Here is a 23,769-nt window from a genome sequence, read left to right on the forward strand (position 1 = left end):
TTAGTGGCAATCAACCTCTGCTTTAACACATGCAAAAACCCTCCAAGGATGGCGGGAGAGTGTGTTTCTGAGGGTTTGGATCTAAAAGAGATGAGTGAGGAAGATCTCTGGGAAGTTATTAATGACAACCGGCACCGGATATCCTTAGGGGTGCGACCAGGCATCTTGATCCCGTACCTGAGGCAGGCTCGGGTTCTGACGGAGTTGGATGAGGACGAGATCATCTCCTGCCATAACCTCACCAACCGCTCCATGAGAACAAGTGAGATTGTTGACTTGTTGTTTCTTGAAATCTGAAAAAAGTCATGCTGTCCTAATATCCACCTCTGGATTAAGATGACATAGATTTTGCTTTGTCCCCCAAAAAATGGGCAAAGAAAATCCGGTTAGAGCTGCAGGATCATTTTACTTCTGTTAAAGATCTGTGGCTGCTTCTTTTTTCTACTCCAAAGATAAATATTATTGCAGGTGTTTAACATTGGATATTAATAAGTTTACCTGTTGTTCAAAATCTATGTCATGGCCATATATTAAAAGAATATCTGTTAAAAATGCAATGGTATTATGACATTACCAAGTACCACAATACTAACATATCAAGTTTTCAAAATAGGTTTACCGGTATTACCAATACCGGAAAACCTAATTGTAGCAGTTTCAATAATCATTTAGAAAATGCCCATATCATTAAATATGCACGGTAAATTTGAAGAAGATGTACATAATGACATAATAAAGTATTATCTTATCTTAATTTCAGCTGAGTAGCATTGAATTTCACAGTTTGAGTGTGAGAGTAGCTTGATTTATGATCTTGCAAAGATAACCAAACTTTTTGGCAGCACATAGCTTCCGTGGCTTTCAAAGAGAAACATGTTTATTGTATCAAAATAACAGTTTGTCGTAAGTGTATCTTGGCATGCGTGATCTTCAGGGTTATAGCTCTCGCACGACAAACGGCTGCTTCTCGGTCGGCGTTATCCGGGTCTTGCCACCGGCCTGAACGTTGTTATCCGGTGGGAGGAGATCTGAGGCAGAGAATGCTTGATTAAAAAGTTTCCAGGGATGGAATGCAGCCCGATGCAAGTTAAGGGAATAAAAGAACAGGAAATAATTGAATGGATGCCGACCTTTCTAGTTTCATGACATTTTTTGTCTTCAAAGTGAGCGAGTGGGCCTAAGAGAATGCAGGGTTGATGGTAATTTGGGTACCCTTGGGTGGATGTCCGCCAGGACAGCGTTTAGCTTCATGGTGTTAAAACCCGTAAGAGAGCAGGGTTTGGAGGTGAAAGTGAAATGGCAAAAGGTGAAAGACAAACTGGCTTAGTGGCACAGAAGGCCATGGGTCATTTTTGATACATCCCACTTTCTTTTCATTGTGCCAAATATATAAGATTATTCATTTTCATTCAATCTTTTGGAGAAAGACGGCAGGGAAAGAAAGCTTAATTACTGAGAATGACGCCAACCTCAGAGGTAATAACCTCAACAATGGCCTGTGTCAGGTTGAACCACCGTAGCAGCCAAACTGAATTTTTCTTTCAGTTAAAATCAAAACACTCAAGTGATGTGCCATGTAAGAGGTTCAGACCAGGGAGAGTTTCTGCAAAATAATGTGGAAAGAAAGTGGTGTCACTAAGGAGAATAGGAAGGAATCAATGTTATGTTGACATGGACATAAAAAACAGGCCACAAATCTCTAAAACCACATGTATTAAAGCTCAGAAAACTTTGAGGGCTTCAATCAGTCCTAGAGGCATTACGAAATATTTAAAGTTGGCAGTGGGGGGTGTTGAAAGCATTTTTCCATTGATCTCCTTTCTTTATGCTCACCAGATGATAAACATTGCCTAGATTCCGATTTGCAAGGATGCAGCAGTGGAGTGATTTATAAATTTGGCCACCAATCATCCCCGGGGAAATGAAAAACTGAAAGCCAAGAACAAGAGGATTTTCAGGGGGTTAGAGATGACATTCCACAAACTGAAGTTTTCCATTTAATACACACACTGACAAGGCCAATCAAGGACAATAAAAGTATTATATAAATGTAAATTGGAAGTCAGGGATGATGGAAACAGAGAAGCACACATTGGAAAAAAAAGGACTTTTAAAAAATAATCTTGAAACGTTGCCATTTTCACGCACAAGTGAAATGGGTCTAAAATATTGTAATGCCTCAATGACGACATCTGCAACAGGGCTTTCACTCCAGATGTCGTCTCTTTATTCCCAACACTTCATTTGGTACAATCGTACTCGACTCCCTACTCCACATCGCTCTCTGCTCACTTCTCAAATTTTCCCACTCAACACCCCCATCAATGCCTCCCCTGCCTCTCCCTCAATCACCGGACCGCATCTTATATGACAGGCCTGCCGTCCAGTGATCGGTGAAAGGCCGGCGAGTGACAGATCAGCAGCCTTTAGTTTTTATTTTGGGGTCGCAAAACTACTCCCGCACCACAAAGGTCGTCACCCCCGAGGGACATAAAGAGCTGCACAACAGTCCCGCCAACATGTAATCACAAAGCATAAACAACACGAACAACAACTCGAAACAAAATGTTTTCTTCTTTTTTTTTTTTTTTAACTAGGAGGGTCTGGGTAGGCTACCGGCCACTCCAAGACCAGGGAGCTATAGGTGGGGAAAGAGAGGACAAAGACTGGGAAGGGTCTTCTGTTGTCCTCTGAAACCCAGAGGGGCCCCCTCTCCAAGGACCCAGGTGGTCTCTATGCAGGGCCACCTTTCTTCTTCTGCCAGCCAACAGCATCCTGTATGCCACTTCCCCCAGCCACCATTGGACTTAGAGACCCCACGCAACAGCTCTTCAGCTTCGAGCACTGGCCCTTCTTGCGCCAAGAACTGTACACCCGAACCAACTCTCTCTTCGAAAGTGTCTTCCCTGAACCTTCACATCATAGTTTATTTTTTTGCCTGACACCAGTCCTCTGCAACTGCTCTCGGACAAAACTGTGTGCTGTATTCAGGCGGTCCTGAAGCCTCCAGGCATACTCAGGACCTGCGGCTGTGTCAGCAGAATATGGAAACTGCTGGAGTGGTGCATGAGACCGGCCCAGGGGGACACTTGCAGGCCGTGCGTTGGTCACAGCCGTGGTAGAAATTCTCTACATCCCTCCCCCAGTAGAACGCCTGGCGGAGGTGGCGGAGGTGGCTCCATGCATTGCCTTGAGCACCCCGTCCTGCAGGCCCTTGTGGACCACCACCTGCCATCGATCCTCCCGTGTTCCAGGGTGTTTCCATACCTGCTGCAGCACACAATGCGTGCAGACGCAGCACGTCAAACATGGCTCATAGCTCTTTGGTTGTTGTGGAGAATGCTGCCACCTCTTCCCATGGCGGCTGCTGTTGTGCCTCCACCCACTACAGAACAGGTCTCAGCTCCACATCCTGACCCTTTTGCTGCCTCCACACTGCCGTATCCACTGCCCCCCACCCCTGGCATAGGAGCTCCTCCCCCCGCCACTCGAAGGATCCCTCGTCCTCCTCCACAACCCACAGCTCCCCCTCTCTCTCATTTGGTGGCAGCCAGAGTGGGGCAGCAGCAGAGAGTTCCTCCTCCGGCTTGAGGGGCTTTTGCCGCTCTGGGGAAAAGACACCTGAATTGGGGGTCTGGGGGTGGGTTGAAGAGTGACAGTCTCCACGGCATTCATCATAGGACATATGGGGTGTGTCCGGAAGAACCCTGGGAAACAATGTGACCATTGGACCCTTCAGAAAAAGCTCACCATCCCTTGCAGGAGATCCAACTGGCAGCCCGCAGAAAGTCCAAACCCAGGATACATGGGTCCTTTACTGCACCTATCCAAGCTGGGTGATGTATCATTCTTCCCTCGACCTTCACAAACATCATGCCCCTGCCCTTCATATGATCCAGCTCACCTGTGAGGCTGCATAGATGCACCCTGTTGGCATTGAGCGGTGTCCTGTCCGGTACCATGTCCAGCCTCACCACAGTCACTGTGGGCCCCATATCTACTGGTGCTGACCAAGGCACCACCTTTACAGTGACGGGAACATAACAAGAGTCACCTGCAGTGGCCCGTCCCACCACGACGACCGGCTCCTAGCCTGAACAACTAAAGACAATTGCTTCTGGATGGGGTGGCACCTGGCAACCCAGTTGTCCTGTTGGGACCCTGTCTGCGGTGGTGGGGAATCCGGAGGTTGCGTTCCCGGTGGGGCCGTATACCCCCCTCTATGGGGGCCCTTCTCTTACCAAATATCCAGGATGGCCACACCCCCAGCAGGTCCTGGGCTCCAGGCATATCCTACATGTTGGCTGTAGTGCCACAGCCTTCAACAGCTCAGTTACCTCATTAACCCACCCATGACGTCAGGCCAGCCAATTTCACCGCAGCGGCGCTTTTGACCAACTGAAAGCACCGCCGTCAGACATCTCCACCATCTTTGCTGTCGGTTCTCTGCCGCCGTCCATACTAGTGCTGGCTAACAGGCTAACTCGAGCAAAACTGCGCCAACCTCCGCCCAGACGCCGTCACTTTTGACACCAGTGTAATGCTTCAGTGAAGACGTCTGCAACGGCTTTCACTCCAACACTTCACTTGATACAACCATACTCGACTCTGCTCACTTCTCAAATCTTCCCACTCACCACCCACATCAATGCCTCCCCACCCCTTCCCCCAAATCACCGGACTGCATCCTATTTGACAAGCCCACCGTCCAGTGATCAGCAAAGTGGCGGCGAGTGGCAGGTCAACAGCCTATAGCTTTTATTCCTTGGTCGCGACAATATTATGGACTTCAGCCTGGCAGTGACTCTCACCTTTTGTCTTTTTTTGAGAGATCCTTAATAACGTTATCTTTTACACCATTTCCATCCATTTTCATAACACTTGGTGGAAAGTTCAAGCTTGATACAACAAGGCTTTTCCAACACCTTGAAATGCACTGCTTTACGCAACAATTCAACAAATAATGGGGTTCTGCCTTCATTTAGATTTCAAGTTAACTGTCTTTGTAATTAACAACAACTATTTCCTTTTTCCAGTGATGTTGCTGTGAGATCACTAAACTATATAATTGATGATGGTTGGACGGTTGAGTTCCAGCTGAGGCAAATATTTATATGATGACCATTTTCCACTGATTCTAGGTCACATGCTGGATTTACTCAGGACACAGGGTAGGAACGGTGCTATCGCCTTGCTGGAGAGTTTTATGATCCACTATCCAAACCTTTATACCCACGTTACTGGACGGAAGCCCAGCACTGAGCCTTCGAGATTCAGCGGTTAGTGAAAAGTCTCATAGCATTTTAATGGCAAATGTTTTACTTGCTATATGTCTGACTTCTTAAACCTCATGGCAGGCCTGATGAAATACTCAGAGTTGACGGAGTATTTAATCAAAGCGGTGACTGGGATGCAGGGAGAGCTCCAGGAGGCACGCAGCGAGGCCGGGCGAATGAGTGCCCGATGTGCCTCCTTGGAGTCAGAGATCGGACAGATAGGCGAGCAGGGGGAGAAAGTCAGGTGCTTGCAATCAGAAAATGAACGCATGCGCAGACACATGTCTGCATTGCAGCACGAAGTCACCAAGCTAAAGGACGAAAAGTGTGATTTGTATATGCGCTACACAGCAGCCATCGAGGAGAAATCTGCTGTCAATATGCGGCTTCACGACCTAAACCTGCAGGTAAGTGGAACCTCTGATAAAGTTAGATAATACAATTATTCCTCATCAAGAGCGTGGCACGGAGACCTAACATTTTTAACCCTCTTATTGTGTTAAGGGTCAATTTGACCCATTGGGTCAATGGGTGAAATGGGTCAAATTGACCCTTAACACAATAAGAGGGTTAAAAAGCATAATCTCAATCCCGGATTAACACGGTCTATAAACAAATACCACAATGTACTTTAGTTTACTTTATATTATTTTTATGATTTTTTTCTCAAGTTTTTATTTTTACTAGGGATGAATTGTTATTGTTTGTTTGTGTATTTTGTTTTGGGGGCAGGCAGAAGGATGCATTTCCCTCCATTTTGTCACAATTTTCAAGTCAATGATTTTGAAACATGAAGCCGGATGCATAAAAGTAACAATCATCAAATGCAGAGTCAATCAGTTACCTTGTTTGTTTTGCACAATGGCAGGTGTATCAACTGCAAACAGAGCTACAGAAGGCCCAAACGGAGAACGATTTCCAGAGGCAGCGCTCGCTCAGGTGTTCAACTCCTGCCCTTCAACTGCAACAGGAAGTCAGGATTCTGCGCTGCCAGCTGGTGAAAGCAGAAAAACTGAACCCGGTGAGAATAATTACCTACCAATTTTACACAAGTTTGAAGCTGCCAGTGGTCTGTCATCTCATCAGCTTCCTCTGCCAAATCAGGCCCGTCAGGATATTCTTGCACAGGATTTGGCCGAAGCCATCGACAGTCAGTTAGAACTTGCGGAGCAGCTGCGGTGCCACAGAGCAGAGAATGAGCTGCTACTCAGAGAGAAGGAGGAGGTTTGACTTTCTTTTCCAAAGTGTGCTCTGAATATATATAGAGATGTCATGCAAATTCCACTGCCACCACAGTCCAGTGAAATATGATACGTTATTACTGTCCAGCAGCGACTCAGGTAGTACTTCTAAAAGAATTTGGTTAACTCACCAACTGGTTTTGGAAGATGTTGCCGGTCTGGTGAATATATTTTATTTTTTTGAAAGTAGCTTGTAAACAATCGAATTTTCTTAAATGCACTCAAGTCATAACATATGGTGGGAAAACGGGGTAGTATTTGACATTTTACAGTCTCAGCTCAACAGATTGTGTGTATTTTGAAATGCATACCAATAGTTTCAACCACATTACTTTGACCTATGTGTGTTTGTTCAGCTCCTGGATCAGAAGGAACATCTGAGCCTGCAGGTGCAGCAGCTGACTCTGGACTGTAACATGCACCAACAGAAGAGCACTGTGATCCAAAACCAGATGAGAGAGCTGCAGGCAGAGAGAAATCAAGTAAGGAAATTTGGAGAAAACATTAGAATCAGGGGAGGGAGAGGGTTTAGAAATGCTTTAAGAAACAAAAAACAATCAGGGTTGAAAGGAAAGCCCCCAAAAGGAAGGTAGTGTTTGTTCCACTATCCTGTTGCACATTTATATATATACATATACATATACATATACATATACATATACATATACATATACATATATATATAAAATATATATATGTGTGTGTGTGTGTGTGTGTGTGTGTGTGTGTATTTAAATACCTCAGACAGTGCAGTAAGAATGTGGGCCATTGAGATAATATTTACCGAAAAAATACCAAATTTATTTTTTGGCAAATCGTCCCAAGCAGTGGCATCAAATCTAATCAGATTAGCGTCAGGTCACAAATACCTGGTACAGAATCCTGGAGACCTCCATATCTCAACTTGAAGCAATAAATGGTTTATGTGAGCACACAATAGCCCTCGTCCATATTTTATATTTCAATATTAGTTCTCAATCAACTTTATATTTCATAACCATTATAGAAAATTTTGGGATTAATTAGGATCATCACAGGAAAAGGTAGAGTTGGCTGACATGATGCAGAGAAGGAAGCTGGAAATACTGTGTGTCCGGGAGACCAGGTGGAGAGGAAGTAAGGCTAGAAGCTTAGGAGCAGCCTGTAAGTTGTACTATCATGGTACTGACAAGAAGAGAAATGGAGTAGGAGTTATCTTGAAGTAAGAGTTTGTTAGGAATGTTCTGGAGGTGAAAAGAATGTCAGACTTATGAGTCTGAAATTGAAAATTGAAGGTGTGATGCTCAATGTTGTTAGCCGCTATGCCCCGCAGATGGGATGTGAGTTAGAGGAGAAGGAGAAGTTCTCGAAAGAGTTAGATGAAGTGATGCAGAATATCCCCAGAGGTGAGAGAGTGGTAATTGGTGCAGACAAAAGAGGTGATGAAGAAGTGATGGGCAGGTTTTGTATCCAGGATGGGAATGCAGAGGCACAGATGGTGGTAGACTTTACAAAATGAATGGAAACGGCAGTAGTGAATACCTTTTTTCCTAAAAGACAGGAACATAGGGTAACTTATAAGAGTGGAGGTGGGAGAATGCAGGTAGGCTACATCCTGTATAGTGGAGGTAATCTGAAAGAGATCAGTGACTGCAAAGTAGTTGTAGGTGAGAGTGTGGCAAGGCAGCATAGGATGGTGGTTTGGATACTTGGTGGTGGCATGAGGAAGTGCAGGAGTATACACAGAGAAAGCGGTTTCGCAAAGAAAAAGTGGGATACTGAGAGGACTGAAGAGAACAGACAGGAGTACAGGGAGATACAACATAAGGTAAAGCTAGAGGTAGCAAAGGCAAAACAAAGGGCGTACGATGACCTGTATGCTCGGTTGGACAGTAAGGAGGGAGAGAGTGATCTATACAGGTTGGTGAAACAGAGAGATAAAGATGGAAAGGATGTACAACAGATCCACGCCTCAAAAGAGCTCTACAGCTGCAGTATTTGCTTTGAGAATTCTAATAGAGAAGTGCAGAGAAGGCCAGAGGGAGCTGCATTGTGTTTTTGTAGACCTAGGAAAAGTATATGACTTTATTGCTAGACGGATGCTGAAATTGATGCTGCCAGGCAGCAGGTCTCGAGGAAGACCAAAGAGAACATTTATGGACGTAGTGAGAGAGGAGGATGCAGAGAAAAGGGTCAGATGGAGAAAGTTGATTCGCTGTGGCGACCCCTGAAGGGAAAAGCCAAAAGGAGATGAAGAAGTGAACACATCTCTGACCATTTGTATCTAAATATCAGAATTTAGATGGAGAAGGTCGATTCGCTGTGGTGAGGGAAAAGCCGACAGGAAAGCAGAGCTTCATAATCACTGTGCATTCGCGGTTACACTTCCCGCCTCAGATAATGTAATGGTTCCATTGTATTCCATTTGTTGAATCAATTTACCAGCATTTGCTTTTCTTGTCCTGGCATTGTTGTTTTTACCTCAGAAGAAAGGAATGAACAATCCACCCACATGTCATCTGGTCACAAAGAAGTCACATAGTTGCCAACTGCTTCACCTGAACTTTGCGGATTTTTGTTTGGTATTGCTGACAGCTCCTTGGTGTTATTATTCATCGTTTCATGTCTTCTGTATAAGGTGTGACACAGCTACACACATGAATGAAACTGTGTTCGGAGTTCTACGTGCTTTATTTCTTCTTCCTTACATGCAACAGAGTGTGCATGTAAACTCGAGAGAAGTGAAGCTGGCGTTGCTTCTCATTATCCATAATGACAACATATGTAATTTAATATGCAAAGAAGAAGACTTTGATTCTATCTATGAACCAAATATACTGTGTTGGGTTGAGCCCTTGTAAACACAAATCAATGTGTCTTCAGAAAGCCTTAAGTTGTTACTCTGCATTTTTGTGATTGTGTGTCATTTTAAGAATGTGTCATACATTGTCATGTATGATGCATCCATGTATAGGACAGACACATGAACCCTGACACCATTTTCGCAACCTGGTTTATTACCAGTTATGTTTTTCTTAGCAATCCTCAATGAGACACTTGGAAGTTAAAGGACATTGCATGGTGCATTAGTAAGGCGCATCTCTTGCAGTCTGTTTTGCAAAAAACAACAAAAAAAAAAAAAAAAACAACACAAAAGCATCCTATTTTTTTAGGCATATCTCTCCAGAGATGAGGCCCAAGCCATGATCGCCCACACCCTGGCTGACAAAGACACACTGAGGTGTCAGATGATGGAGCTTCAGGAAAAGGTCTTCAGTTTACAAACCAAACGAATCTCTGGGGAAGATCAACGCATCCCTTGTGTAAACGCTCACACAAAACAAATTGGCTTACGAGCATGAGGACCTTAAAATTTTAATGTCGGGTTTTTGTGTCTTTTTCCAAGGAGAAAGAAATGAATTGGGAGAGATCCAGCTGTGAAGATTCCTCGTTCCCCAGAAGACGAAGATTGTGCCGCAGTGATGCAGTTAATCCTGTGTCATGGATTTCTTGCAATTCAGATGTGTGTGAGCAAGAGAGAAAGAGGGAGAGAAAAGTCAACCACAGAGTTCTAATGATCTTATCGGAGTCTGTTTTCTAACCTCATGCTTTTTAAAATCTGTGTATTTGCTTAGGGAAATGTTGAAACCCGATCCAGCCTTGAGCTTTGTCCAAACACATTCTCAACCCTCATATATTTGACACTAAGCACTTTCACAATAGAGCACTGTAATGTGAGAGTTTTGATGAAGGTTTTTGACTTGTATGTAACACTACTAGGAAGAGGAAATTCTCTTGAGATCCATTTAATAATCATCAATCAAAGGAAGTAATGCTAGAAAAGGGTCAGGCTTTAAACCAGAATATTATTTCAAAAATGATCAAATTACCAAAATTTAAATATTTGCCTGTTCATAAAATCATTTGCGTTTTAACGCATCTTCATGTGTTTCATTTGTGTGAAGTTTGAAGATGCATTGGCAAGCAGCGTGCGATCCCGCGGTGCCGAGCCCCCTGGTCCCGAATCTTTCCGCAGAAGGAAGGACGAGCTGTACGCAGAGACCTGGTGTGTGTCTCCACATTCTTCTAGAATAGTTTATTTATCTCATTCACAATCAAATAACCCCGTGAAGGACAGGGCAGTGGCAATGGCAATAATTAAGAGCAAGCAAAGGACCACTGGGAAATTTCAGTGTCTTAACTTTTCACTTACTGTTTTGCCGGAATTGTACTATTCAAGAAACCTTTTGAATGTTCTTTTGAAAAACCAAAAAACAAAGTTTCAGTCTTGCTATCATATCATAGTAATTACTCCGTTGCCGATATTGGAGTGAGATTGTTATCTTTAATGTGTTAAATTAATGTCAAGACTTCGTCTATGGTACTCACAGTGTGTGTGCATGTCTTTTGGGATGGGGAAAAGATTTTTTAAGGATTTTTTTTTTAAGAAATGCTTTACAGCTGCTCATGCAGGTTAATTTTTTTCTTGAAGCCAGGAAAAAGCTGATACGGATTCCGTCTTGGATGACTTTGTCTTCCTCCCCGATGGTATGCATGAGAAACACATTTTTTGTGTATGATTTATAAAACTTTAATTAGCAACTGTCAAATGCAAAATATTTGCCAGGACTTCACAGTGACACATTTACTCCAGATTGTTGTGTTAAGGGAAACCAACCTTGATGGTGAATCATTAATCTGCCTCTCTGGTGTTTAGTGGGAAGTGAAGAAAAACACACACTGAAACTCTCCTCTTCCTCTGGCACCGACACCAGCAGGTAAGGGTGTTTCACATGATAACACATAGTTTCGGAAGATCTGACGATCTTACAGCATGCAACATATTCTGAAATCAATGTGCATTGCTAAAGTCAATCGTACATTTATGAGGCACCGATAATAAGTCAGAGGATGAATAAATAATTGACCATTTGGTGGCAAAACAAAATGATTAAAATGCAGAAAGTTGACAGTTTAGTGGGTTTGTATAATGAATCATTTATATTGGTTCTCAAACCTTTCAGGGCCCCGATGCCAAACTATAATTCCAGTACATCATTATGCCCAACATTGTCAAATGGCAGTTTTTTTAGTAATTCATTCATTAAAAAACATGTATTTCACTAATTTGAATCAAAGTTTTGCTGTCAGCTTCAGTGCATCACATTTTAAGTGAAAAACATTATGAGGGCAAAGCAGTGATGTTTGACTTAATATTGCAATTCATTAGTTCACTCATTAGCTGAAATGATTAGCTGACTGAGAGATGGGGAAAGGTGAAGCCAATCCCAGATGACATCGGGCAAGAGGTGAGGTACCCTTGGTTGCCATGACAATGCAGTGAGGTAAAATGGACACGTGATAAATCTCTGTTCTTTGCACTGCTGTATTAACTGATGACCAACGGTTCGAAAACCATTCGTATCCTTCAGAGCATCCAATTGGCTCCAAAGGTGTCAGGATAGAAACCTTGAAAAAGTGGGCAAATACAAAACAGTTGTTGGAATTTTATTTTGACTCAATTATTCCTTGTTGAATTAATTTTGTTTTATATTATTTGCTGAAATGTGATTTACGGATTTAAATTGACCACAATGGAGCTAATGGAAATAGCAACAACCATTTCTATTTATACTGCGTATCAATTATGCAACAGCTCAAACAAATGCCATTTTATCAACATATATCAATTTATATTGATTGAATAATCTTCAATAAGGATTTGATTTCTGGCTGTCCAGCTGGTTCACTTTATGTTCTTAAAGGCACCTTTTGCCAAAATCCTCATTGATGCCTCGCTAGGTGTTTGGACCGATCAAAGCTTTTCTTCCATCCTGTAAACATTTGCTTTACATATAAATCGGTGCCACGATAAGTTCAATCTCCTCCCTTGATTCTGGGTGTATTCTTTGATTTCATATCAAAACAAAGCAGAAGTTTTGTTACGGTACAACAAATACACAGATTTACCATTTTGTGTTGTTTCTCCCTCTTGCACACCTCCTGTGAAGAAAAAACAAATCAAATGGAGTCATAATATTGCAATTGTATTTTTGTAACATTCTCCCTTCACACTAAATCACGGGTGACATTCCCCACCTCTTCTCGCTCCTCCCATCAGTAGCACGGAACGCACCGCAGCCCCTCCCTTCCTCGTGCGTTCTCGTGCGAAAGCCATTCGCGTCAACGGACGAGTTCTGACCATTTCCTTCCATGGGGAGGTGCTGCTTAGCCAGATGTCAGTAATAGGAGGCAATAAGACCGGAGTGTTTGTGCATCAGGTGACAGAGGGCAGTGCTGCCCATACTGTTGGTATCACCTCTGGAGCACAGATAGTACAGGTAAGTGTGTGTTTGTGTAAGTTGTCCCATACTTCTGATTATCTTGCAGTCTGTCAAGTTGTTTCCCAACACACCGTTGCTCTGCAGGTGAGGTACCAACAAGACAAGAAAGTTCTGAGGATGGAACTGGAGGATTCTTCCTTGGAAGAAGCCATGTGGGCTCTTGGACAGGTCACAGGGCTCTGTCATCTTTCTGTCCGGCCTAGACAAGATGGTACGTCCCGTAGCATGGCTGCATCCCATTTTTTATGGCCAGCACTTTGCCCTCCATCCGTCATATTACTTCATCTGCATCATTGTTTCCCATACTGAGGAAGCCTTGCCTTTATCATTTATTAATGTATTTTTTACTGTACCAAGAGAGGTATTGTCTTGCAACACAAAGCCTATATCCCTGGCACAATCATCACATTCTGGAGAGACTGGTCATTGCCAGCAGGTGCTATTATCTTTTAGCAGTCTGTCAGCATTGGAGAGGTATCATTGAAATTGTGGAGAGAAAATTCCACCTTTAAATCTAAAAAGTGGGCATTATGGAGAGCCATTTGACGGGTTACTCTGACATGCTTTGGAATATATAGCTGCACAGCAATGCAGCTATATACTGAAAGGCATTGTCTTGGAAGCGATACCCACAAGACAATGCCGGTACAATTTAGACAGATTTTGGAGTCAGTCGTATTCACATGAAATGTGTTTAGCATGTTTCTCATCCCCCTCTGGGGACAACAGATGTCACTCATATACTTGTCTGTATCATGTCAGCTAAGAAGAATCATTATTATATAATTCAAAATAGATTACACTGATTGAATTTTATACTTTTCATCGGTATATACAAATACACTTTGGTTGGTTGGGTAACTGTATCTTGATCAGTTGAAACACGTGTTTATGAAAGGTGACAATGTAAGGCATCCAGGAAGTACTTCTTTTTTTTTCTTTTTTTTTTTACTCTAACATAAACAGCATGGCCAGCTGTCACATGAGCTAAAACCTGACTTGTCATCTCCCAATACAATGAAATAGAGATAGAAGGCTCTCTTGATAATTCTACTCATACAAAGAGTTCAGCTGTGGTACTATGATACGAAGTTTACATAAAGTTCATATACATATATATATAACCTCCAGATTTTTCAGCATATTTACAACTTAACTGCTTCTTGGCTTCCTGCAAAAAAAAAAAAAAAAATCTAAGTAAAATAACCACACAAGGTGGTTAGTCCTCAAAATAGATTAATTCAGAATTTATTATCGATATGAATAAAACAGTTAAATACCCCCAAGGTAGGAATGCAAGGTCAGTGTGCTTACACCACCCACACTAAGAGTTTGTGGAAGAGCTGAAAAGAATAACCTTTTAAAAGAAAAGGAGAGAGAGAAAAGAGGAAAAAAAAAAAGGGGATTTAAAACACACACACTAGAATTTTAATTTACCACTTTATAAACCAACGGTGCACTCTAATCGCTGGGAATTGGAGATGAGAATTACTGAATTACATCCATGAGCTACTGTCAATTAAAACAAGGTTGCAAAAAGCCAAATCTCACATACCAGCCGGACCCTTTGTGGGAAAACACAACGCCCTGCATGACAGTATTTTACTGGGAGGCAGGGGGAAGTCCACTGCAGTGTTGCCGGTAACAACAGTCATAAATGTCATCTTGCCTCGGATGTATCGGATAACAGCTCCGCACCGGGGTAGTGAGAACGTGATGAGGCATGAGACACATGTGTTTGAGATCTTGCTAACATTTTATGACTTCCTCGGTACGTCTTAGTTGCGAGAGCTACGTCGTGTTCATTTATCCATACAGATAACATCGTTTCCAAATCAGTTAAAGAAAAAGACGATAAAAAAATGGACATTTAATGTTCCCTTTTTAATGCACAATGCAATAATCAGCTGAAATTGCTATGCGAATGGATGAAGTGTATTAAATAAGAATCCTGCACTATTTATGTCTTCAAAATTTACTGACTTATTAGCATCCAAATATTCAGAGAAAGGAACAATCTTATGCTGTCACTTTGGTTTCATTCTAATTAATGCCTTAATTTCATATATTTATTCAATTGTGACTATCAGTATAAGATGCCTTGAGACATAGTTGGACCATGTTTTCTACAAAATGTCCATGTCAAGTTATTCTTTCATTCTGTGTTTTAGTAAAACACAGTAATAAGGGTATTGAGGAAAAATTATCCTCATTGATATAGCAAGTAAATAGCCCAGGTTCTTCTAAATTTTAGGAATGAAAATATAATTCAAAAAATTATGATAACAAGAAATAACAGTAATAACAGTGGAAAAGGTTATGACAATAACTGGAAGTGTCAAAACTTAATGACAAGGTCAGTGCTTTTTAACAAACAAGAAACGCTCAAGCATCTGTAGACATTTGCACCTGAGTCCCCAGTATCTATTGCCTCCACATTTTTCCTCATCACTCGGACTAATCCTTTAAAGCATTGGCACATTCGGCCGTAATTTTGCCTGACATTATAAATGAGGCCTGTCTTTCTGGAGGTTTTTCTGCCACTTTTGAGACACTGAAAACATGGAGTGGGCAATTGAAGACCAAGACTGTGTGCAAGACAAACAGTTCAGGCAATGAATTAATGAGTAATTCTTTGTATAGCTAAAGCTGATGGGCCTTGTATCACTAAATTTGATACATATAACATGTGTACATGTAAAAACTACACATACAACATGTTTACAGCATTGACTGAGATTTTTGGGAGTTTTGAGTGAACACATCTTTGACACAGTGAATATATTGGTAGACAGATGCTGGAATTGGAGCTGCCAGGCAGGAGGTCTAGAGGAAGACCAAAGAGAAGATTTATGGACGTAGTGAGAGATGATATCAAGTTAGTTGGTATGAAAGAGGAGGATACAGAGAATAGGGTTAGATGGAAAAGGTTGATTCGCCGTGGCGACCCCTGAAGGGAAAAGCCAAAAGGAGAAGAAGACGTGAACACATCTATGACTGTTCGTATTTCAGAATCAGATTTTATTTGTCAATTTGTCTGACTACCTAGCTGTTTAGCTATCCACATCAACATTTATAATGGATTCCTTTTCATTCCCTCTCTCTGCCCCTTGTTAAGACTACCAGATACTGCTGCAGCAGCTTCAGGAGAATGCAATGTCATCAGGAGACTCCTTCTACGTGCGTGTCAACATGTCCCTGCCTGCTGGACCCAACGGAAGTCTGGCATTGACCTGCAATGACATCCTCCACGTGACCAACACACAGCCAGTGGTCACCGAGGACCTGTGGTACGCCAGCCAAGTTCACCCCTGCCAACTCCTAGACCTGCAGAAAGGAACAGTGCCAAACTATTACAGGTAGATGAAGACTTCTATTATAAACATAGTGGAGGCAGTCAGCGGATGTGGTTGACAAAAACATATCATTCTACTCTTCAGGGCGCAGGGACTTCTGATTAAAGCAATCGAAGATATGAACTTCCAAATAAAGATGTCACTAAAGGTAACAAAGATCCGAAGACCGCTTCTCCAATTTGTGCAAATTCACACCGGAGAATACCGCCGTCCTATCGCAGGCTGGACGCGTGGCGGCCTCGACGAAACAGAAAGCGGTGAGGATCGTCAGCACGGGGCACCAGGGAAGAAACCCCATGTGGGTCAGCGTGGAAGATGAAATGACAAAGAGTGCAGATTCAGGTAAATGAACAAGTATTTTGACACTGGTTCCCAAATGCTGAGTTGAGGCCCTCAAGACACAGGAAGGGAAGTACTAAGATGATATTCAGAATCAATAAATAATAATTGATGATGGAAAATAATGTTAGCAATGAATATTATCCCTCTTATTATGTTAAGGGTCAATTTGACCCATTGGGTCAATGGGTGAAATGGGTCAAATTGACCCTTAACATAATAAGAGGGTTAAAGTGATGTTTAAAAAGTCAACGATAAATCACCTGAAATGGGGAAATTGTGTGAAATGTCCTTTGTGGAAACAAGCAATACAAATTTGAAACCCTCAAATATACATATTAGTAGTGGTAGTAGTGGCTATTATAGTACTCACAAAACTACAAGACCCCAAATTGCTTTGGTTGACTGCTGCTACATATTTTTGTCCCAGATTTCTTGAAACATTATTATTCTTTTGAACATGATATACTCCTTTGCAGGTGATACATCAACACCCAGAAGTTGTGTGACCCTCATGCCCTACTCTCTGGTCACCCCACACTACCCACCCACCTGCAGGCCCATCCTGCTGCTGCCCTCGCTCTTAGGACGCTTCCTGAATGAAAAGCTGTCAAGCTGGCAGGGCTTTGAGCTCTGTGAGCCCGGTAAGAATGAAAAGAATCCAATCTCATGAGCCAGAACTGAGTTCTTTTTCTCTTTCACCCAAACGGCTTTTTAATTCAGAGTGTATCTTATCACTCTCTTAAGCCAAATTCACTGGGAGACTGCATGATATATTGAAACAGCTTGTACAGTGTCTGCAATGTGTTTGGATTTTATGCTGTAATGAATAACGGGAGTGTGCTGCATTAACTTAGAGTACTGAATATTGATGTTTGTTTTTGTTGCAAACCACAAAGGAAACTCAGTATAAATCAGTGAGTCATTAGCAGTCGTCTCTACAGTGATTGTGATGATAAAAAGGTATCGTTTAAGATAATACACAAAAAAAATGTAAGACAAACTCTATGAAACTCCTTTACCAACACCCTCAACACACAAACACTCCCCCATGCATGAGCAATATCCTAATATTAGTCTGAAATGTATAACATAATAAATTGATTTTTCAAACGTTTTATTCTTTTTAGTGCTTGATCATGGTTTCCTTGTGCAGGATCACCTTGTAATGCGATTTTGTGTATGTAAACAATTTTTTCAAAATATAACTCCTGCTTCAGAGGAACTGAGCTCCAGTGATCACGCCGTCCGGCTGCAGAAGTCTGAGATTCTGGAAGAGTGTGAGCAGAGAAGAGACTGTAGCTACACCCTGCAAAGTGTTGAGAAAGTCATGAAGAAGGTCAGAGATTTTTACTCTTTCCTTTCTCTTAAAGGAAAAATTCAGTCTTTCTTCCGTTTATATTTTTTGTCACTAGGAATTCAGATATTGTCAGCACAGGGAAATCCATATTGAGGCAATGATCAATCTAGGGTAGAATATTTAGGATAAGTTGATCATCTTTTCTGACACTGTTTGGCAAATATTTACATGTCGGTTTGTATTTATTTATTTATTCAATGACTTGTTCATTTACTCATGTCCATTTTTCAAAATCGCTTGTCATATCTGAATGTGTCAGTGGGTCATCATGAATATGAAAAGGCACAATAATAGAGACACCGTAGAGACTCGATCTTCTTCCTTTCCCTGTGAGTTCCCTTCAGCGCTCACCGTAGCCAATCATCAGCCTCCATCTTAACCCTATTCTTTGCAACCTCTTCTCTCACTCCTAACTAACTTCATGTCCTCTCTTACTCCATCCATAAATATCCTCCTTGGTCTTCCTCCAGGCCTCCTGCCTGCCGGTTCCAACGTAGGCATCCTCCAACCAATATGCTCACTATCCCTCCTCTGTACGTGTCTTTCAGGCCTCCCGAAGAAAACATCGGCATCTTCATTTTTGCCGAAAGTGCCGCTTCCTGTCTTTTCCTGAGTGCCGCTATCTCCGAACTATACAGCGTCGCTGGTCTCACAACAGTCTTGTGCACTTTTCCTTTCTTCCTGCTGATTTTCTTTTATCACACATTACCCCTGACAATTTTCACCAACCCACTCTGACCTGTTGGCACATGTCTCTTCACCTCTTTTTCACACTCTCTCTTACACTGAACTGTTGACCCCAAGTACTTTAAATCCTCTACCTTCTTTATTTCTACTCCCTCAACATTCACCTTTTCTGTCATCATTGAGATTAAATGTTTTCCGTTTTTCATTTTCTCTATTCTCTATGTTATCTGATTCAAACAAGGCCGGTTTGTCCAATGCCAATGAATTTTTTAAAATATAAAACAGTAATATTGTCACCTTGTTTAGTCTTATGGAGGTCATTCTATGGGGAGGTTAGTGATAAGGTGCATCAAAAACGGTTAATATTGTGTCAAAATGTTGCTTCATTCTTTCCCCTGCCGGGCTGCATAAATATTGAAATATGTGAGGTAAGATAACCGACTATTTGGTGCAGCTTTTCCAGTTATTATTCAAATTACTCCCAAAAAATGTAATCCTTACATGTTTCATATCCATCAGAACTGATATCTACTGCACATGAAAACTGAACCAAGAATCAACTTGCCTCGCTGAATGCAATTTGAAACATCTAGTATCTTTCAGACCAGAACAGCAGGATTAAGTATAGCTACATAAAATGTACAAATCCACATAAAAATGTCGATTTGCATCGGGGTTTGAAAGTTGCTTGTGACGTTGACGTCAATGATTTTGAACGATTACTTTTCTTACTGGTCAACAGTAAGCAGGTGGTGGAGTCGATTTGCTTAATGAAAACCCTAATATTTAACTTTTGTGGAACAGACTAACTTATTTACAGCTGTCAGGCTTCATGCTAACATGAGGTAAAAGCCCTTTCTCTCTATCCGCAGGGTATTCACTGCGTGTTGCCTCTCGGATTGGACTGTGTACGTCGTCTACACAGGGCCAAGATCTTCCCGATCATTATCTTCATCAGTGTGTCGGCACGCAGCGTACGTAAACTCAGGTAAATTCTCTTTGTAAAATAACAACAGCTTTCTTTTTTCTTATCTCTGAACCAGCATGAAAGCACCGTCGCCCATCCACAGCGGTCTGATCATACGTGGGCCGCTGTAAGTGTGTGTTTTCACACGTGGTGTCACCAAAAGTCGTATCAATCACATGTGACTGGACCTCGCTTCTCCGCTCTTTCGGCAAATACAATATACAATCTTCTGTTTTCCGGGATTAAATAAGTTAAACAAATAATCACATTTTTTATCTTACAATGTGGAATAGCTCTGTCTGTTTTTATTGTCAGTAAGGATGATGACAGAGAGAGGTGGAGGCAATCAACTGATGGAGCACAAAGGAATAGAGAGAGAAACAGCAGTGTATCATTTTCACTATGGGCTTTTCACTATTTTGTACAAAAATAAAGTGCCACAGTTACCACTTGAAAAAGGTACAAATGTTCATGACGACAGGGGTGATCAGGTGTGTAGACCTTCTTTAAATCTGGCCCAGGATGCGCTTGTACCTCCGACTTTAGCTGTTGTGAGTTAATATGCATCCTTTCATCAAAACAGGTGCGTTTACATCCGTATCAAGTCTCGTCGTTTCAGGATCAGATCATTTAAAAGCATTTGAATGCAGACCTAAACAGAGCCGAATGCAATCTGAGTTTAATATGGCAACCTACTGTGTAAGTGACACTTCTTGTATAACTGACAAAATACAATTTCACTGCACATCCAGGAACCAAGCAGGTTTCCTGCCAATTTGTGCCAGATATCACAAATCTATTTCTTTGTGGACACTGGCATATATATTCTACGTCACCAGGCAAACTAAAAAAAAGTCTGAAGTCTGAACACAAAAAAGACGTGCATTTCTCTATAATAACAATGTTCTAGAATGTAGGCCATTACATCTGTTTTATATAAAATACTTAATTAGGTTTATTCATTCATTTTATAGTTCTTACAAATTTTTGCCTGTTTGCTTGTTTTACCATCCAGTTATTCTTTCAGGAATTAATTACCAGCCTGTGATGCCTCCAAATATGACCAACAATGTAATGTTGTCTGGAAAATAAATACCATAAAGCCAAAAAAAAAAAAAAACAGTTTTTTTTTTTTAGATTAAATCATTGCACGTTGAAAGACAGGGGAAAAAATGTATAAACAAGAAACAGAATCCAGGAAGACTGGTTGGTGCAGGGCTAATCCAGGCTGGAATGTCAACAGTTCTTTCCAGAGTAGTTCTTGAGTCGCTGATTACGTAAATTCTCATCCTTCATTTAAACCTCTTGTGGCATAAGAACTTGTCACTATGCCACTACACCTGGCTGAAAAGTGAAGTTTCCTTCCTTGCAGAAAGGAAAATCCCTAGCTGAACCTGACTAACTGTTAAAATGCTAATCCTTCTACGTGACAGGGGGCCTGTTTTTTATCTTAGTCCAGATGTGAATTCCAAATGACTTTATATCCTTTCGTCTTCTCTTTTTTTGAGAAATAAAATACAGGAAAACGTATCATTTGTGCTCATTTAAACACCCTAATGCAAGAAAAGGGGTTGCACGGTCAAATCAAAATCAGGTTTGTAAATCTTGACTTGGCATCCACACTTGATTCATATCTTGAGGACATTTTAGCTCTTATCCAATAGGCTTCTTCAGATAAGATTTATCAAAGAGTCTTATGACGTGCACGACTGAGTATTCACAAACTCTGATTTGTTTTTTCAACCCATGCTGAACTGAATGTTCACTGTTAGCATTTTTTTTCTGCTTGAGTTCTATTGCTATTCAAATATACATCGTGATCATGACACATGTATGGGGCAAAGTCACCCAAAAAAAAAAAAAGAATAAAATGTTGAATTCTACCATATTTCCTGCAATCTGCAAGGTCAAAACTGCACCGCCACAACCAGTGGGAGGAGCAGCTGCTGGCGTGTTCGAGGGGCGAGGAGCCGTTGCTGGATAAGCTGCCGTGTCTCTATCACAGAGTGACTCCAGACAACTGGTGCGACCAGGCGTCACTGCTGACCCACCTGCAATCCATCATTTGGGAGGAGCAGAAGAAGATTGTGTGGGTGGAGCCCGATCTGTGGTGAACGAAGGATAAAAACGTCGAGGGAGACGCGGGGACGATATTCCCAAGTTTTTTTAGGAATTGCATTTTCTGAAAGGGATTTTTCATTCCATTTCAAAATGTGTATTTGATTGTCAACACACTTTACAAGAGGTGCTTTTGTAAACACGAGTATGTATCTATGATACTTAGTAAGTGGGTAATGAAAGTCTATCATGCTTTATATATTCATTTTAGTGAATCTAAGTCTATTGTTCTTCGAAACATTTCCCATGGAGGGTTTGGCTTCTGTTATTGGAGGCATTTGTTTAGAAAAAACTTGGTTTCAGGGGTTTGGCTTCAAATGTTCTAATGTATGTTTAGGATGTGCCGTGACGAGAACGTGTTTGTTATTTCTCTCTGTGGCCTGTTTGAGCCGCCCATCGGGATTTATGAGAACGTCATGCTCTAGGGAAACACTTCAGTTGAGAGTATGCAACATAGAGAAAATTAAAAACTATCGACACATGCGGTGAAGATAGCTTATATAGTTAACCCAGATTGATCTCTATCAGTAGCAAGGAGCTCAGACCTTTATGATTAACCATTGGTCACTTTTTTTAGAAGAAGTCATAGAAAACACATTGCTCTCAAAAAATTGACTGTCTTCGATTTATTGAGCAACTCTGACTTAATTATTAAAAAAAGAAAAACTACTGACCGGTAATGGGCCTGGAAAGCCGCATTCTAAATCAGGATTACGGTTAGATTTTGCAGTTCGCAGAGTTTAGATTTCTACCATTTTTCTCAATGACGATCCCGGGGATGTGAAATTGCACCATCGGGTAGCCTGAAGAGAATGTTTTAGTAAACAAAGCCTGCGTCGCACATATTGTATTTGATTCAGAGGTTGTTAGGTTTTGTCTTCTTTTTTTTATCCCTTAAAGTTCAAAGAGAGAGGGATGGAAAAAACACTAACATTGGCTGGACAGTCAAAATCGGCCTTCAAAACATGGAAAATATTTGTTTGGCAACATCTATTTTGCGTGTTATGAGTTTGTCTCGGAGGATCTTAATCATCTATCATGTGACGGAATGCTGAGCAGCATTTTGAATATTTTGAAAAGGTCAGGTAGCTGTCATCAGATGAATGAGTCCTAAAATCTCATTTTACTGAAGCAGACAACATCACATTACTGATGAGAGGATTTTTTTTTGAACATAATACATTTTAAATTCTGAATATTTACTAATATTAAAATTTGGACAATTGTTTACTGGCCCAATAATGTCTCCGGGGAACTAATAGATGACTCTATGTTCTAACAGATGTCATTACAGTACTGTGTCCAATATATTCCACACAACTCCTGTGACATGCTGTAAGTTTATTTTTCTTTTAAATAAAAATGCTCTCAGTTCTGTATGACACATTTATGTGCATCATTTTCAAAACGATTCTCATTTTAAAAGCCAAAAGGATATCTTGTCGTTAAAGAAACGGGAACAATGCAGTCGGTTTGATACTGAACCGTTCACTTTAAAACCCACGAACCACATCCTCATTATTGATCGCATGGATTCTCAAATTGACATCAGTTCTGTGCTTTTTGTTTCAGTGCCTATTAATAAGTACAGATTTGGTTTCGAAAGATAACATCAACAAAAGAGTTTCCTGTTGGAATTTCCGGATGGTCTTTCCTCTGCTAAATCATTTCAACAGTTTTTACTCTCCGTTTGTTTGAGTTGTTATCATCGTCACTATTTTTTTCTTTTTCTGACTTTCTTTAGTATCATTATTGCTGTTCATATGTATGGATTTGATCATTTTATGACAAAAACTGTGCTGTGAGCTGGTTCTGTCACAGGGGGACAGCAGAGAGAAGTGAATGTCAGTAAGAGGGAGTGGTTGGAAAAGGAAAACATGGTTGCTGTTGAGAGCAGGGAGAGCTGGGAGATGTTTTGGAGGACGGTTTGATCCGACCACAAGCCTGAGGCTCCTCTGTGTTTTATCAGACTGTCATGCTGTTTCTTTGGCCGTTTTCCAGCCCTTGTTCTTACCTTTGCATTTCCTGTGCGGCAGCGGAAAGTAAGGACAAGCGGCGTTCCCTACACCATCTTCCCCTCTGCAACGCCGCTTTTTTTTTTT

General features: G+C 41.4%; 1 protein-coding gene across 1 annotated transcript; it reads left to right on the top strand.

The window, feature by feature from the left end:
* Positions 1-22,977, top strand: card14 (caspase recruitment domain family, member 14). Its single transcript, XM_086142571.1, has 20 exons — positions 1-262; positions 5,142-5,279; positions 5,358-5,683; positions 6,145-6,297; positions 6,381-6,500; positions 6,874-6,999; positions 9,670-9,819; positions 9,903-10,019; positions 10,462-10,562; positions 10,989-11,044; positions 11,214-11,274; positions 12,618-12,837; positions 12,925-13,051; positions 15,959-16,199; positions 16,281-16,344; positions 16,418-16,538; positions 17,015-17,179; positions 17,756-17,874; positions 19,455-19,570; positions 21,456-22,977. The coding sequence occupies exons 1-20, from the start codon at positions 49-51 to the stop codon at positions 21,661-21,663; spliced, it is 2,943 nt and encodes a 980-aa protein (XP_085998697.1). The 5' UTR covers positions 1-48; the 3' UTR covers positions 21,664-22,977.
* The last annotated feature ends 792 nt before the right edge of the window (positions 22,978-23,769 follow it).

The sequence above is a fragment of the Fistularia commersonii genome, chromosome 35, assembly GCF_037954325.1.
Source record: "Fistularia commersonii isolate RoL2024-O1a breed Wild chromosome 35, RoL_Fcom_v1.0, whole genome shotgun sequence".
NCBI classification, from domain to species: Eukaryota; Metazoa; Chordata; class Actinopteri; order Syngnathiformes; family Fistulariidae; genus Fistularia; species Fistularia commersonii.